Raw genomic sequence first — 16,162 nt, 5'->3', positions numbered from 1 at the left:
CCACGATACTCTAAAATCAAAACCATAATACTCTAAAATCAAAACCACAATACTCTAAAATCAAAGCCACGATACTCTAAAATCAAAACCATGATACTCTAAAATCAAAACCATAAGTTTCTAAAATCAAAACCACAATACTCTAAAATCAAAACCATGATACTCTAAAATCAAAACCACAATACTCTAAAATCAAAACCACAATACTCTAAAATCAAAACCATGATACTCTAAAATCAAAACCACAATACTCTAAAATCAAAACCATGATACTCTAGAATCAAAACCATGATACTCTAAAATCAAAACCACAGTACTCTAAAATCAAAACCATAATACTCTAAACTCAAAACCATGAGTTTCTAAAATCAAACCCATAAGTTTCTAAAATCAAAACCATAAGTTTCTAAAATCAAAACCATAAGTTTCTAAAACCAAAACCATGATACTCTAAAATCAAAACCATAATACTCTAAAATCAAAACCACAATACTCTAAAATCAAAACCACAATACTCTAAAATCAAAACCATAATACTCTAAAATCAAAACCATGAGTTTCTACAATCAAACCCATAAGTTTCTAAAATCAAAACCATAAGTTTCTAAAATCAAAACCATAAGTTTCTAAAATCAAAACCATGATACTCTAAAATCAAAACCATAATACTCTAAAATCAAAACCACAATACTCTAAAATCAAAACCACAATACTCTAAAATCAAAACCATAATACTCTAAAATCAAAACCATGATACTCTAAAATCAAAACCATAATACTCTAAAATCAAAACCATGAGTTTCTAAAATCAAAACCATAATACTCTAAAATCAAAACCATGAGTTTCTAAAATCAAAACCATAATACTCTAAAATCAAAACCATGAGTTTCTAAAATCAAAACTATAATACTCTAAAATCAAAACCACGATACTCTAAAATCAAAACCACAATGCTGTAGAATCATCACCACAATAGTCTAAAATCAAATCCCCAAATCTCTAAAAGAATTCAAAACCACAATAGACCAACATCAAAACCAAAGTACTCTAAAAGCAAGACAATAATATTCTAAAATCAAAACCATATTAGTCTTAAATATTTCAGATTAAGCAACATACTTCAGTGGAGATGAATTCCGATTGGAAAAGTTTATATAAAAATATCGAAATAAGACAGACTATGAGAGGTTCTAAGCCTTGATACTCTAAAATCAAAACCATTATACTCTTAAATATTTCAGATTAAGTAACATACTTCAGTGGAGGTAAATTCCGATTGGCAAAGTTCATATAGAAAATTGAAATGAAAGATGCATATGAGAGTTTCATGGAAGCGAATACGCGCGCATCATATGCATCACGTGGAAAAAGGTAAAGAATGAAATATATAACATTCACAAAAAAACTCTCAAATTGCCTTGATTCAAAACCTCAGAATACTCTACTTTCAGAACCAGCAATACTCGACAATCAACACAGCAAACACTCCAAAATCAAAACCATGGTTCTCTAAAATCAAAACCATGGTACTCTAAAATCATGGTACCCTAAAATCAAAACCATGGTACTCTAAAATCAAAACCATGGTACTCTAAAATCAAAACCATGGTACTCTAAAATCAAAACCATGGTACCCTAAAATCAAAACCATGGTACTCTAAAATCAAAACCATGGTACTCTAAAATCAAAACCATGGTACTCTAAAATCAAAACCACGATACTCTAAAATCAAAACCATAAGTTTCTAAAATCAAAACCATAAGTTTCTAAAATCAAACCCATAAGTTTCTAAAATCAAAACCATAAGTTTCTAAAATCAAAACCACAATACTCTAAAATCAAAACCATGATACTCTAAAATCAAAACCATGGTACTCTAAAATCAAAACCATAAGTTTCTAAAATCAAAACCATAAGTTTCTAAAATCAAATCCACAATACTCTAAAATCAAAACCATAAGTTTCTAAAATCAAACCCATAAGTTTCTAAAATCAAAACCATAAGTTTCTAAAATCAAAACCACAATACTCTAAAATCAAAACCATGATACTCTAAAATCAAAACCATGGTACTCTAAAATCAAAACCATAAGTTTCTAAAATCAAAACCACAATACTCTAAAATCAAAACCATAAGTTTCTAAAATCAAACCCATAAGTTTCTAAAATCAAACCCATAAGTTTCTAAAATCAAAACCATAAGTTTCTAAAATCAAAACCATAAGTTTCTAAAATCAAAACCACAATTCTCTAAAATCAAAACCATGATACTCTAAAATCAAAACCACAATACTCTAAAATCAAAACCATGATACTCTAAAATCAAAACCATAAGTTTCTAAAATCAAAACCATGATACTCTAAAATCAAACCCATAAGTTTCTAAAATCAAAACCACAATGCTCTAAAATCAAAACCACAATACTCTAAAATCAAAACCATTTTTGCTACAAATTCAAAACTATTTTTCTCTAAATTTAAGAGTAAAAAAGTCTAAATTCAAAGCTACTGAATTTCAAAACCATCGTACTCTAAAATTTAAGAAAATGCTCTTTTAGAAATTTTTTCTTAATTTAAGCGAAATTTAAGAAAAAAATTGCTTGGAGCAAAATCGAACCCTTAGTTAGAGTATTTTTTTCTTGAATTTAGAGGGTAATTTTTCTCTGTGTAAGTCTCATAGACCTTATATTTTTTGTATAATATAGGTCTATCCAACAACATTTTTTTGTGGTAGTGATCCATGTGAATTTGCGTTCGTGCATGCACGCCAGAGAAAATATCAAATTTTTGGGAGATTTTTTAGCGAAATTCCCTGTTTGAATGCCAATTTTTAAGTAAAATGAAGAAAAAAACTTATCAATGAGACTTATTTTAATAATTTTTATATGATTCCTTATTCTTTATGGCATATATAAGTCTTTTAGCCATATTTAAGACCAATTCATGAAGAATTTTTAGCTCAATTTGCTCCATGTGCATCTGTTATCATTCTTGAGCTCATCTACGGCCACTACGGTCTGATACTGTTTAACTTCTGCATTAATTTCTCTTGCAATGACGCCTCACAGATTTTCAATATGATTTAGGCCAGGAAAATCAACTGGTCAATACAATATTTTCATTGACAATAATCCGGTGATCGTCGTATGGGAAATTTCGGAAATTTCAGTCCAGAATAAAAAACTCTTCTTCCCAAAGCTTACGGTGCCCTATACATCTTCTTCAGTCGGTGCGTAGGGCACCGAAAGCTTTGGGAAGAAGAGTTTTTTTTTTATTCTGGGCTGAAATTTTCCATCCGACGATCACCGGATTATTGTCAATAAATTGTTACGTCGTTTCCTTACCCTACAACATTTTCAGTTCTTTCTCCTGGAACCACTGCATTACAAGACTTGCTTCGTGAATTCCCGCATTATCCTGCTGGAAGTTGGCATTACCCTGGATTAGATTTCGGAAAATGGTACCAGTCGTGCCAGTACATCTTCATGTAGTACTCAACACTTTTTTCAAATGTCATTTTAGTGATCATCCAGTAGGGGAAAGTACTCTCCCTTCGAACGTTCATGCCATCGAATAATGTGAATTTCTTTTACTTTTCTTAAGAGATTTCCACATAATTATCAATAATTGATAATAAACTAACTAATATTTAATAGAAATGTTTAAGTATCTTAGGGAAACTTAAAAAAAAGTTCACATTATTCAAAGGAATGAACGTTCGAAGGGAGTGTACTTTCCCCTAGATTCGTGTCTTTGCATAAAATTATTTATGGAAAGACGGTTTAGAACTTTGATCTCGAACAAAAGTTGTTAGCTACACCAATGCCTATTCAATGATATAGGTTTCATGGGTAGATGCTCTATAAACCACTTTTGCCCATTCTCCTTTATTATATTTTTTTGTCACATTCTTTATTCGAATCCATTAAGCCTTTAAATGTTTAAAGAGATTCGTAAAATCTATCTGGAAGATATTGAATCTCAAAATTTTCGGTTTGCCAAAATTTTATCTCATATATATAGGGGAGACCGGGGTAGTTAGCCACCAAATGAAATTTTTCATTGCATATAATTTGTACAAAAAATGTTTGTATGAGGCTGATAAATATTTCAATGAATAGTAAGGGAAATATATATTTAGAATAAAGAGTGGTTTCCCCAATATTCCTTCGAAAGCAAACTATAAGATGCCACTATCTAATACGTGGCTAATTCTGCCCCAGTCTCTCCTTACTTAAAGGCAGATGATTATATAGCTCTTTGGCAATTATACAAGTGACTATCTTGTAGACACTAATATAATTCTTGTAAACCATCTTCACAATCTATCGCTATACAAAAGAGATTAAATTCAATGTATCGAATTGAGTCCTTTAAATGTGACCCGATCAAAAAGTGAATAATATTAGTTTTGGTAATTGATTTTGAAATCCAAGTCATAACAACAATTCTATCTGGATAATATTTATATAATACCTTATTCTATTATTCCTTTGAAGGCCATGTTCGAATGTTGGTTGTGCTAATAAATGAAAATCTATTCTTCATTAAATTTCAATTTAAAATCAATTCAAATCTCTCTATATTATTCTCACAGAAAACTGTACTTCATGTCAACAAATTTCACCTCCAATTCAGTGTAATAATCAATTTTTCTTCTTTTTTTATAATACGTATTGTATGGATAACAAATATTTGCAAACAATATTTCATAAAAATATTAATTTGTATTTTCCTGATAACGGATATTGCATTACAATATTTTACAAGAGTTTTGATTGAATGAAAAAATATGTTTATGTGTGTAATTTAGTAAAACACTGCTTAATTAATTTTATAAAATGTAATCAAGCAGTTTAATTTGAATAATATTTGGATACCACATTCGGATGAATTGAAATATTTATTTCAATAAATAATGCCAAATTTATGTTTGTTTTTAATCAAAAAATTGCTTGTAATATTAGACATAAATTAAAAAATATATATAATTTGACTATTATTCTTTCAAACTTTTTATTTTAATACAAACAAATTTCAGTATAGAAAAATAATGTCCTTGGAGAGTGGAAAAGGGAAATTTTAATGTGTCAAAAATTGAAATACGAACAACAGTAGGATTTTAATTTCACCGTTATAATTATTTTTATAGGCTCTATTTGTAGCTTTTGTATTTTTTAAAGTTTTATTTAAAGTTTATTTAAAGTATATTTAAAGTTTAACCACTTTAATACACATAAGGTAAAGTACCCTGTAGTCGGCCGGTTTCTCAACTCGACCAGTGAGACTATTTATTCAATTTAGTTAGATTTGTTATAATATGGTCTCACCGATTTAACATTATAAGGTGTATTATATTATATATAACGTAAATCAGTGAAAATTTCATAGAAATTGACTATAAAACGTTAATAAATTGGTTAAATAATTCAACTGGCCGAGTTGAGAAACCGGCCGACTAGACCTTATAATAATATTATTTTTTCCGAGAAGAAATTCTAAAGCTGACTATTAGATTTTCTTCAATATAATAAATATTTTCCAATATTTAAAACGTGATCTCTCTATAATATCCTCCCGACTTATAAAAAAAATATATTAAAAAATCATAACACTTATTTATTTAAAAAACACTCTGAATTTGGGTTTTTAAAATGCAATTTTTAATGCCACCAAACAAGTTATTAAAATCCGAAAATCGATTACACTTTTTAAAAAATTTACAACATTCATGAAAGAATTTTTTTAAGGTTCTAATCAAAATGGTTAATAAGCTGTGCTCAAAGCTTTTCTCAATAATAAAAATAAATAAACATCAAAATCATTTAAAAAATATTTTGTGTTTCATATTGGATTGAAATGGATTCAAAGACCATTTAAAACACTTTTTCATGAAACGAAGCTTTTTTAAATTGATTTAGAAATTCTTGTGTATTAATTTATAAATTTAGAAAATCTCTCACTAAGTTCCATTCTATTCACAATTTATAGTCATTTAGGAAACTTTGCTAAAAATATTATTAAATTAATTAAAAAAGCTTTGTGCGCAGCCTACAACATCTGTAAATTTTCAGCCGTTTTTAACAAATCCCCTAAATTCCTGTATTTATAAGTAATCAAGCAATAAAAGGAATGTTATTATTTTCGAACTTATGAATGACAGTCTATTTATATTTCTTTGGTGTCTTCCCAAAATTTCAATATAAACACAATTTTCTTTTTTTTCCAATTTCCTGCTATGAATAAAAATGAGATAAACTGTAAAATCCTTTCTATTTTCTCCTTTAATTAAATTCATGCCTTTCAATTTAATTACATTTCTAAATAGTAGAATGTACTTTTGTTCCAAAAATTAAAAAAAAAAAAACAAATAAATAAATAAACTTCCCACGCAAACATTCTGTGTTAAGATCCCCCCTTTCCACATAGAAAAAAAGCCCTGATCGTAGATAAGACAAACAATAAAATTTTCCGATTATAAAATATCTTTTGTCGTCATGCTTGCGATAATGAAATGTAGAAAAAAGGAAGTAAGGATAAGGTGAGACTCACCAAATAATTTCTTTCATTTCCCTCCCATTTGCGCACATAAAATTCAAGATTTCGTGGCACTGATTTCACTTTTTTTTCTTTTTTTTGGTTTTACTTTGGTAGAGCCCAAGAGGAGGGTTGTTCCTCCTGCCCCAAAAATAAAGTAGATAATTAAATTTTACCCAATTCTTGTAAATATTTTCGGGATTTTGAGAGGGAGATGTCTATATATGACTTTTTTTTGTTGAATATTCTGTGGTTACTAATAAAAGTCCTTTGTCTTCTTATGAACAACGAAGGCTTTAAGTGCAAAGCACCGCAGCAACCGACACAATGCCCACGACATGGAAGTTACTGAAGCTGAACCATCTCGTACTCCGGAGGATTCTGTATGCAGCGGAGAAGGACCAACGGACACAGGTGGAGAAATGTCTGCCTTGTCTGTGTCCAAATAATCCTTCAATCCCCACGATGTTCACCCACCCAAGTAATTCGTTTAAGTATAAGAAAAGAATTAATCCAAAAATATTAGGATAGTGAATGGAGGAGCATTTCTGTTTTGCTTCTTTTGTGTACAGTGGAGAAGCATTGAGATTGTGAAAAGAGTATAAGAAATTATTGTTATCGCATAATTGTTATGGGAAAAGAAACTGAAGAAAAACGGTAATTTAGCATCTTACTTAAGTATGTCTCATTGAACAAAATGGATAAAATCACAATGTGTCCCATTTTAGATAAAAATGATTATTGAATCACCAAATATTTAAGGGAGAAAAGCGCCAGTTGGAAAGTTAAACTTTCCACAATGAAAAAAAAATTAAGAGTTTTATCGCTGTGACAATGTTTTCGTGTATATATGCGCTGAATGGTAAAAAAAAGAACTTGTAGCTGAAATTTTGGGATGAAAGGCACCTTATATAGATGATGAATATTAAAATTGCAATTTTATTTGCATCATGTGAGTTGAAAATCTATGTAAATAAATGTACCAAGTTAGTTAAAACGATCTCATATTGCAATTGACAGAAGTATAGAGAAGGAAAATTATTAATTTAGCATAATTATTGACACTTATAACAGCGAACATGAATTTATATGAAGAGAATCGACACCAGAGTTGGAATGACGAACTTTTATTTAATAAATTAATTTAATTTGGAATACATTAATTTATTCGGAAAAAGCTTTTCATCTACATCTACAACATAAAATTAACTAGAGAACTCTTTACATTTTATCATACACAGAAAAAAAATATTTTGTAAAACTATTCGTAAATATTTGTGAATTCCTATATGGGGGACTTACGAAATGCTCGTAAATCGTGTAACCCACAAACAAGATCGTAAAATTTTGTAATTTTTTCACAAACATTGTTCGTAACATGATCACTTGACGAGCATTTTTGTACTTTTACAAACATTTGTTCAAATGACAAAATTTTACGAACATTTTTGTGTGTTTACGAACATTTACGAACAAATGTTTGTAAAAGTACAAAAAATGCTAGTTAAATGATCATGTTACGAACAATGTTTGTGAAAAAAGTACAACTTTTACAAGCTTGTTTGTGGGTTACGATTTACGAGCTTTTCGTAAAATCCCATAGGAATTCACAAACATCTACGCACACTTTTACAAAATATTACCAGTGTGTAAATGTTCATGAATTCCAACTGGGGACTTACTAAATGCTCGTAAATCGTATAACTCACAAAAGAGTTCGTAAAAGTTTGTATTTTTCCAGAAACATTGTTTGTAATATGAGCATTTTTTGATCTTTTACAAACAATTGTTCGTACATTTTTGTTTGTCTGACAAAACTTTACGAACAAATGACAATATTTTACGAACATTTTTTGAGTTTTTTTTGAAACATTTGCGAACATTTGACTTGTAAAAGAACAGAAAATGCTCGTCAAGTAATGATGTTACGAACAATGTTTGTGAAAAAAGTACAAACATTTACCCACCCTTTAGAGAGTTATACAATTTACGAGCATTTCATAAGTTCCCAGTAGGAATTCACAAACATTTACGAACAAGTTTACGAAATATTTTTTCTATATGTACCTTTAATGCTAAGATAATTTATAACTTTCCAATTTATAATTTCGAAATTGAGCTTTGAAATATCATTTTTATATTTCTGCCATAGAATATCAGGAAAATTTCATGACATCAAGATTTCTATCATGGACATGTGCAATACATTTAAGAAAGAAAGGGTTAGAAATCTTGTTCTTAGAAATCTTGATCTGAAAGGTATTTCAAGCTTCAAATTTATTAGGGGAGTGAGGGACATTTTCACGTAACTGAACCATTTTTTAAGACTCATTTGCTTAACGGATATGATCCATATTCAAACTAACTTTGGGGGGTATGCACAGTAACTAGTTGATTTATTAATTCGTTAATAAATAAGAAAACCTATGCACAGTAACCAGCTCACTTATTTATAAATAAGTTACTTATTAAAATGGCTGTTAAAAGCTTAATTTCAAATTAATAAGTGTTCCTATGTACAGTGTACTTAACATTTTATTAACAAATAAAATTTTTCATTTATAAACATGCTCCTCAAGAGGAGCTTGTTAGACTTATTATCGTCAAATTAAGTAGAAAAAACATTAGGAATTGATATATTTCACGGAGTAAATTACGATTTATGTGGTCTTATACAATTTTACAGGTGATCACCTTAAAATCAAGTAAAACATTTTTGATGAGAAACTTTAAAAATTTTCATTTTTTTTATAATCATGTGAAAATAACCTGGGACTGTGAGGAAAAGGAGGTAAAGGCAATTAATTTTACATATTCCAAAGGGGTTTTGATTTTAACAGATTTGTTTTTAAAGATTCAGTGAACACATAGACTTCGTTTGAGAAATAATGGACAGATTTTTTCTTATTATATTTAATGTAGATTTTTATTAATTTTTCGCCTCTATTTTATTCATTTTTTTTTAACCATTAAGCACTGATTTTTATCTACCAATGATTTAACAATTCTTTCAATTAATATATCAATATTATAAAATTCTGCGTTTATACTGATCTTGCTTTATAATATTTTCTGACTATTCATTACTTTTTTTATCAAATATTAGTGTAAAAAATTCCAGAAGGGTCATGTGCTACAAAAAACGAATACACATTTTCCTCTACAAATTAGTAACTTTTTCTTTGCGAAATCCACAAAGAAAATAGGCGATTAAAATGAATTTTCTGGGGACTTAGCTTTCCCTCTTGTGTGGCCTTGCTGCTTTTCTCTTCTTTTTTTTTCTTTCGTCCTTTCTTGCTTTTTTTTCTTTTCCTAAACTGATTATAAAGGGGACAACCCTAATTTCAGTTAATAAATTAATTATTATTATTAAAAAAAATAATAACCATAAATGTTCATCCACCATTACTAAGATTTTCAACATCTCACAGTAAAAAGACCTAAAATAAACCTAAAAAATAATCTCTTGAATGCTTCAAAATGTACAAAATTCTTTAAATTGAAAAACCTCTTAAGTTTTTCTCAGCGTTAGTCCTGCCCCCGGGCGGTGGATAGGGGAAACCAACTGATTTATTAACAGAGCTTTCGGAATGTCATTTTCTGTGTTTGTGCATAGGTTTTCTGATTAATTAATAAATAAGCCTAATAAATCAGCTGTTACTGTGCATCCCAGCCTATGTTTCGTTAGTTTCTCTTGAGTATAGATCATCTAAGAATACAGGACAGTCCCTAAATAATTATTTTTCGCCCTAATAAACTTGATTTTTGTAATAACCGCACGTATGAAATTGCCCCACCCTCCCCAACTGACAATTTTTATAAATCTTGAAAAGCAAAAACTAAGTCTTATGATTTACATTTCCAAGACAATCGAATTTAGTGAAAAAAAAACACAATTTACTTATATAGGTATTACTTTTTGCTTTATTCTACAATGATTTTTTTGGAAAATTTGTGATAAAATTTTTGAAAAATAAGAGATTTTCCTATTTAATTCAATATTATTTAATTCTAAATTTAACTTAATTGTGGATTAAACAGTAAAATACCGTATTTTGTTTTTGAGTTTCATTTAACCCATTCCTTACTATGGTATTATACATCATACGCAAATTGAGTGATTTTAGATAAGTTATTCCTGGGCAACTGTTACTCGAATTGCTGTCGGGAATGAATTTTTAGTTACTTTAGTCCTTCAATTACTTGGGAAAAAAAGCCCGACAGAAATGAAAATACATTTTATTGTTATTTTCTCGCTTCGCGGAAAGTCATGCAAAATGTTTTTGTACCTCTTTCCTGGTTCGTATTCTGAATGCCAATTTGTTTTCTTGGATAGTTACTCTATCTAAATCAATAGAGTTTGTAATGAATTAATGTACAGAATTCAAAATCAGTGACCGTATCTTTGAGAACGGATCCCCGCGCCCCGAATAGGTAAAATCTTTTTCTTTTCAAAAAAAATCATATATTAATCTGTAAAAATATAATTCCTAAATATGAACATTCTATCTCAAGTATTTCTAGTACATTGACTGAATGGGTTAAAAATAAGAGAAAAAAGCTCTATTTTAAAGCTGCCCTACGCCAAAGATACCCCACTTCCCCCTATGATCGAGGGGTACACCTATTAGCACTTTAAGAACTCGTATCATGACCTATTTACACCCTATTTCTTACCATTTGATATACAAAATTCCAATAGCTATCTTTATAGAAAAAGGAGATTAATAAAAAAAAAAACGGTGTAAGGTAAAATATCCTCACTCGACCGGGTTCCTCGATTCGACCGGTGGGTTAATTTTTCAATATTTGATGGTCAATTTCATCAATTTCTATGAATTTATTGTCACTGGTTCGTATTTTTCATGGAATAATTGACCTATTAATGTTAGATCATACGCAAAATATCATAACAAATATAAATAAATTGAATAAATACATCTACCGGTCGAGACGAGGAACCCGTCGACCGAGGGCACTTTACCTTATTACTTGATATTTTTTTAAGTACATTAAGTGAATTTCAATATTATTTTGAAAAAAACTGCCAATAAGTGTTCCCTGAATTATTAAAATAATTCTAAGCAAATTAAAACTCTTTTAACAAATTGGAAATCTCTTAACTTAATAAAAATATCAAACAATTTTTCTTAATTTCGCATTTTGCATAAGTTTATCATAAGATCTCTTGAGTAAATTTTACGAAAATTATTTCTGATTCTCAATTAAATATCCACCCTGTCCACCCTTACAAATTTAGATTAAAATCATTATAAGTCAAGGCTCCACTCACTAAAATAAAATATTCTAGTTTTGCGAAACATGAATAATTTAATCAACATTTTTCAAAATATGTAATTTCATTTTGAAAAATAAATCATAAAGTATTTCTGGGTCAGGGCAAAAACTACAGCACGTACCTTTTGGGTGTAACCTAAACAAATTATTCTTATGTACAGTAACTCCAACAACCATGTTCTTTCTGTTATAAATTTTGTAGGGCGTGGCCTAAATTTCATGGATCCAGGATCAAATTTTTGGTCAGTGTCTACTTTTCTTTCAAAAATGAAAATTTATAAAAAGTTTAAATCTAAACAGGCAACGCATTTTTTCTATGTTCTTATTGGATTTGGTTTATGGCTCTTTTTAGGAAATTTGATGCATTGGACTAACAATTAAATATAATTTTGTAATGGACCAAATTAATCAAAAACATATTGAAAGAAATGAGTTGTTTGAAACTTGAATCGTTTGAAGGTAGCACGCTTTCTCTAACACAAAATTTTTATTAATCTTTTTATTAAGATTATTTTAAACATTTCAGCACAATTTTCTAATTTCTTTTACAAATTCCAACTCTGGATAGTTGATAATATTGCGTGAAATCATCTTAACCACCGAGAAAAAGAAATTAAATAGTTTTGAAATGAATAATAGACTTGATTGCTATGGGGGACCAAAATACCCTGAATTACGTTTAAAAAGAAAAAAAAGATAACCCATAAATGAATGGAATAATTTACCATGCAAAGAGCAAAACTAAAGGTGAAACAGAATAAAAACCTAAATCTATAAAAAAAATATATTCGTTGAAAATTATACAAGAAAAAAAGAAAGAAAATGTAGTCAGAGTAAGAAAAAAAATACCTCCCCGTAATCATAGTGTAAAAGATAAAAGAAAAGAATATTAAAAAACAAAATTATACAATATTACATCATTGTATTTGTTTTAAGAATTGACGACTGGAAGAAAATAAGTTAATTGAGCGAGGAAATTGCTCAAAATATGTCTCAAACGAACTCTTTTTTTCAACGTGGTAGTTCTAAGAGACAATTTTAATGATAAAACCGCCCAATGAGACATTTTTTATTTTTATTCTTCAAGAGAAAAAAATCATCAATTGAAATCTATTTATTAATTGAATCTGCGGTAATAGTTAATGCCAAATATAACTGACAACACGTAAGATGAATTTTATTAGAAAATCAAATTGAGAATCAAAGTCCTGACGAAAAGAAAAGAATTTTGATTGAAATGGTGAACATATTTAAATGAAATGAAAATCAATGAAGTTGTGGGGGTACTGCTAAAGAAGTGAAAAAGAAAAGATTTTGATTTGAAAAGAAAAAAAGAAGATGCATATTTATGAATTCTAGTACAATAAATAAAGAGAAAAAATAGAATTATCCAAAGATCTTTTAATTTAACGCATTGTAACTGATTTCGATTTACAGATTTATTGAGGGTGTTCTGCTAAGGACAAATCCAAAAAGATTCTAAGACTCAAGATGTAGGAGTAGAAGATGAGGGATGAATATATTGCACCAGTTTTGTAACTCTCCTGAAGCAATCCTTCATCGTCGCCGAAATCAAATTTGAAATTGGAATAAAATAAATCTCCAAAAAAAAACGTTGTACTATAATTATAATATCCAACGCACAATAACTTTTGTTTTGTTAACATGTTTTTGACATTTCAATGAGAGTGAATGAAACAGAGATCTAGTTATCTCGTTTTCTCTCATAGAATTGTAAAATTCTCATTGAAAACATATTTGCAAACAAAACTTATTGTGCGTTGAGCATAAAGCTGAGGTTAAAACATTATTAAAGTTGGCAAAATCGCCGGGAATTTAGAGCGAATGTAGCTATGTGTAGTTTCTACCAAACGTTAGTCATTTTTAAAATTATTAAAAATATTCCTAAATTGATCCACTGAAGAAGACCCACCCCGTCTGACACAGGGTAAGGCGAGCTTTGCAATAAGGCTTTAAATAATATCCAGCGTGCTGTATAGATCTACCGTATAGATGTGCTGGATAGATCTACGGCTTAAGTCGAGAGGCGGCTTAACGTAATTATAATCAAAATATTGATTAGACTACATTCGCATCAGTTTTCCAATAAGCCGTCCCTCGACTTAAGCCGTAAGTCTAACTAGGGCATTAGGAATTTTTCTGAGGATTCAGGGCCTTTTTTAAAGTTTTGAACGATACACTGACAAAAATAAAAGGATCAAATTGATCCAAATTTGATCCCTTTGCAAAGGATGGATCAAATTTCAAACTCTGAATGCACATTTATCTTAGTTTGATAATTCAAATTTGATCCATCTCTTGCAAAAGGATCAAATTTGGATTAATTTGATCCTTGTATTTTTACCAGTAGTGTAGGACTTAATTCGGGATTCAGTTTTTCCACGAAAACTAATATCGAACAAATGAAATTGCCTCTGGTACCTCTGGCACCTCCTGTTTTAACTTCAGAATAGCTCTATGAGAGTTTTGCAAAAGTAAGGTATGAAAGATTGGGGTTAATGTTGATATTTTAACGAAAAATTAACATGTTTTTTATCACTTTACTATTCTCAATTTTTTCTGCAAAATCGACTCTTCTTTGTGTGGGTTCCTGTCTATCTTTCCTAGTCCTCATTGTGTTGTAAAACAACCAAACAGTTGTGACAGGAACGAATACGAAGAAAAGTCGATAATGGAGAATCACTTGAGAACAGTAAAGTGATAAAAACTGTTCATTTTTCAGGGAAAAAACACCAAAATTCAGGCCTGAATTTGTGCTTATCTAGTCGAATGAAACACCAAGGGTCGAAAGCTCTGGAGAAAAATTTGAATCTTTTCTTCTGAAAAATGAATAAATTGTGATGAACACCGGAATATTTGATTTTGCCTAAAAACTACTCAAAAGTTTAATTTTATTTTTCAAAAACTGTTACAAATTTAGATAAAATTCGGACAAATTTTGCTTTTTTAAATGAAGCAATTGGATTTATGGGATTTATCGTAAATTTTAAACAAAAATACCAAGTATTCCGTGAAAGGAACAGAAAAACTTTTTTTATTTGTAATACAATTCGCTTTCGTTATAAGCTTCATCTGTTTGCGATATTTACTCTTCGTCCGGGTGACATATAAGAATCCGCGGGCGCCAGTTGAATTTTTGTTCACGTATTGTTCACAATTTGGATTTTTTTTAAAATACTCTACAGTTTTTTTTTTAAACCTTTTAAGAACGATAGAGGCACCGGTGTCCATTAAAAAGTTCCTACTGCTTTCTAATATCTCTAACAATTCAAAAAAAGTTATTTTTTCTGACTCCAATTTTGACCCTCTCGTCTCTCGTTCTTAAAATGCAAATGGATTATAATCTACTGTGATCCTTTCTTATTGTGATTTTTTTGGAACCTGTGCATATTCAGGAAGAATGTCAATTCAGTTAGGTAAAGATGTACTTCACAAACTTCTTAAGTAAACTAAAAAAAAAAATCATTGGATTTATGTCACCCAGAAAAAGAGAAAATGGATAAACAACAGGAGGCTACTCTACTACAACTTACGACTTAAGGGGTTACGTGGGTTCAAAAAACTTAAAAAGCACATTTTCTCTAATTTTTTTAAACTTAATAAAAATAATAATAATAATGCTGCCAGAACATTCCGTGAAGGAAGAAAGCCTTCCCGCAAGGGGATTTCTAGCCATGCATTATTATTTTTTTTCTTTTACTGGATGAGGTTGTCAGTCCCATGCCAGTGGAATCAAGTGCAGTGAGGCTCACTGAATGCAATCTGAACACCTTTAACGCCAGAAAAATTCCTGGTGACCTAAAGGGGATTAGAACCCGGGACACTTGCATCATAGAGAGAGTACTCTACCACTTGACCCATTGAGTGCCACAACAAACTTCTTAAGTAAACAAAAAAATCGTTGGATTTATGTCACCCAGAAAAAGAGAAAATGGATAAACAACAGGAGGCTACTCTACTACAACTTACGACTTAAGGGGTTACGTGGGTTCAAAAAACTTAAAAAGCACATTTTCTCTAATTTTTTAAACTTAATAAACCTAACCAAAAAATACAATTTATTAAGCATATTAAAGTAAAACATTTGAACTATTATATTTTCGGAAATTTTCATTTAAAGATTTTAAGAATTCATACGTTGATTTCGGAATTTCCTAGACCATTTAGAAAATTACTTTGAAGTAGACAAAATTAGTCCTTGAATAAAGGATTTTTTATAAAAAATGAAATATGGATTTTTGAGAGAATTTTATACAAATACAATGGGACCTCGATAGAGTTAACTAATTATTTCCAGGCCTGTT

The 16,162-nt window shown here is 29.6% G+C and overlaps 1 protein-coding gene across 5 annotated transcripts in view; it reads left to right on the top strand.

The window, feature by feature from the left end:
• Positions 1–7,877, top strand: part of LOC129805702 (probable G-protein coupled receptor 158) — a 123,578-nt gene extending 115,701 nt beyond the window's left edge. For 3 of the 5 annotated variants that reach the window (XM_055853796.1, XM_055853794.1, XM_055853793.1), the window contains exons 10-11: positions 6,523–6,543; positions 6,833–7,877. In XM_055853796.1, coding sequence (XP_055709771.1) covers positions 6,523–6,543; positions 6,833–6,988 — 177 coding nt within the window. In that variant the 3' untranslated portion in view covers positions 6,989–7,877. The remainder of the gene's footprint in view (positions 1–6,522; positions 6,544–6,832) is intronic. The other 2 variants (XM_055853797.1, XM_055853795.1) reach the window with 1 other exon arrangement.
• The last annotated feature ends 8,285 nt before the right edge of the window (positions 7,878–16,162 follow it).

Source organism: Phlebotomus papatasi, chromosome 3 (assembly GCF_024763615.1).
Source record: "Phlebotomus papatasi isolate M1 chromosome 3, Ppap_2.1, whole genome shotgun sequence".
In the NCBI taxonomy this organism is placed as follows: Eukaryota; Metazoa; Arthropoda; class Insecta; order Diptera; family Psychodidae; genus Phlebotomus; species Phlebotomus papatasi.
Note: the sequence above shows the minus strand (reverse complement) of the source record. Positions and strands in the feature narration are given on the sequence as shown.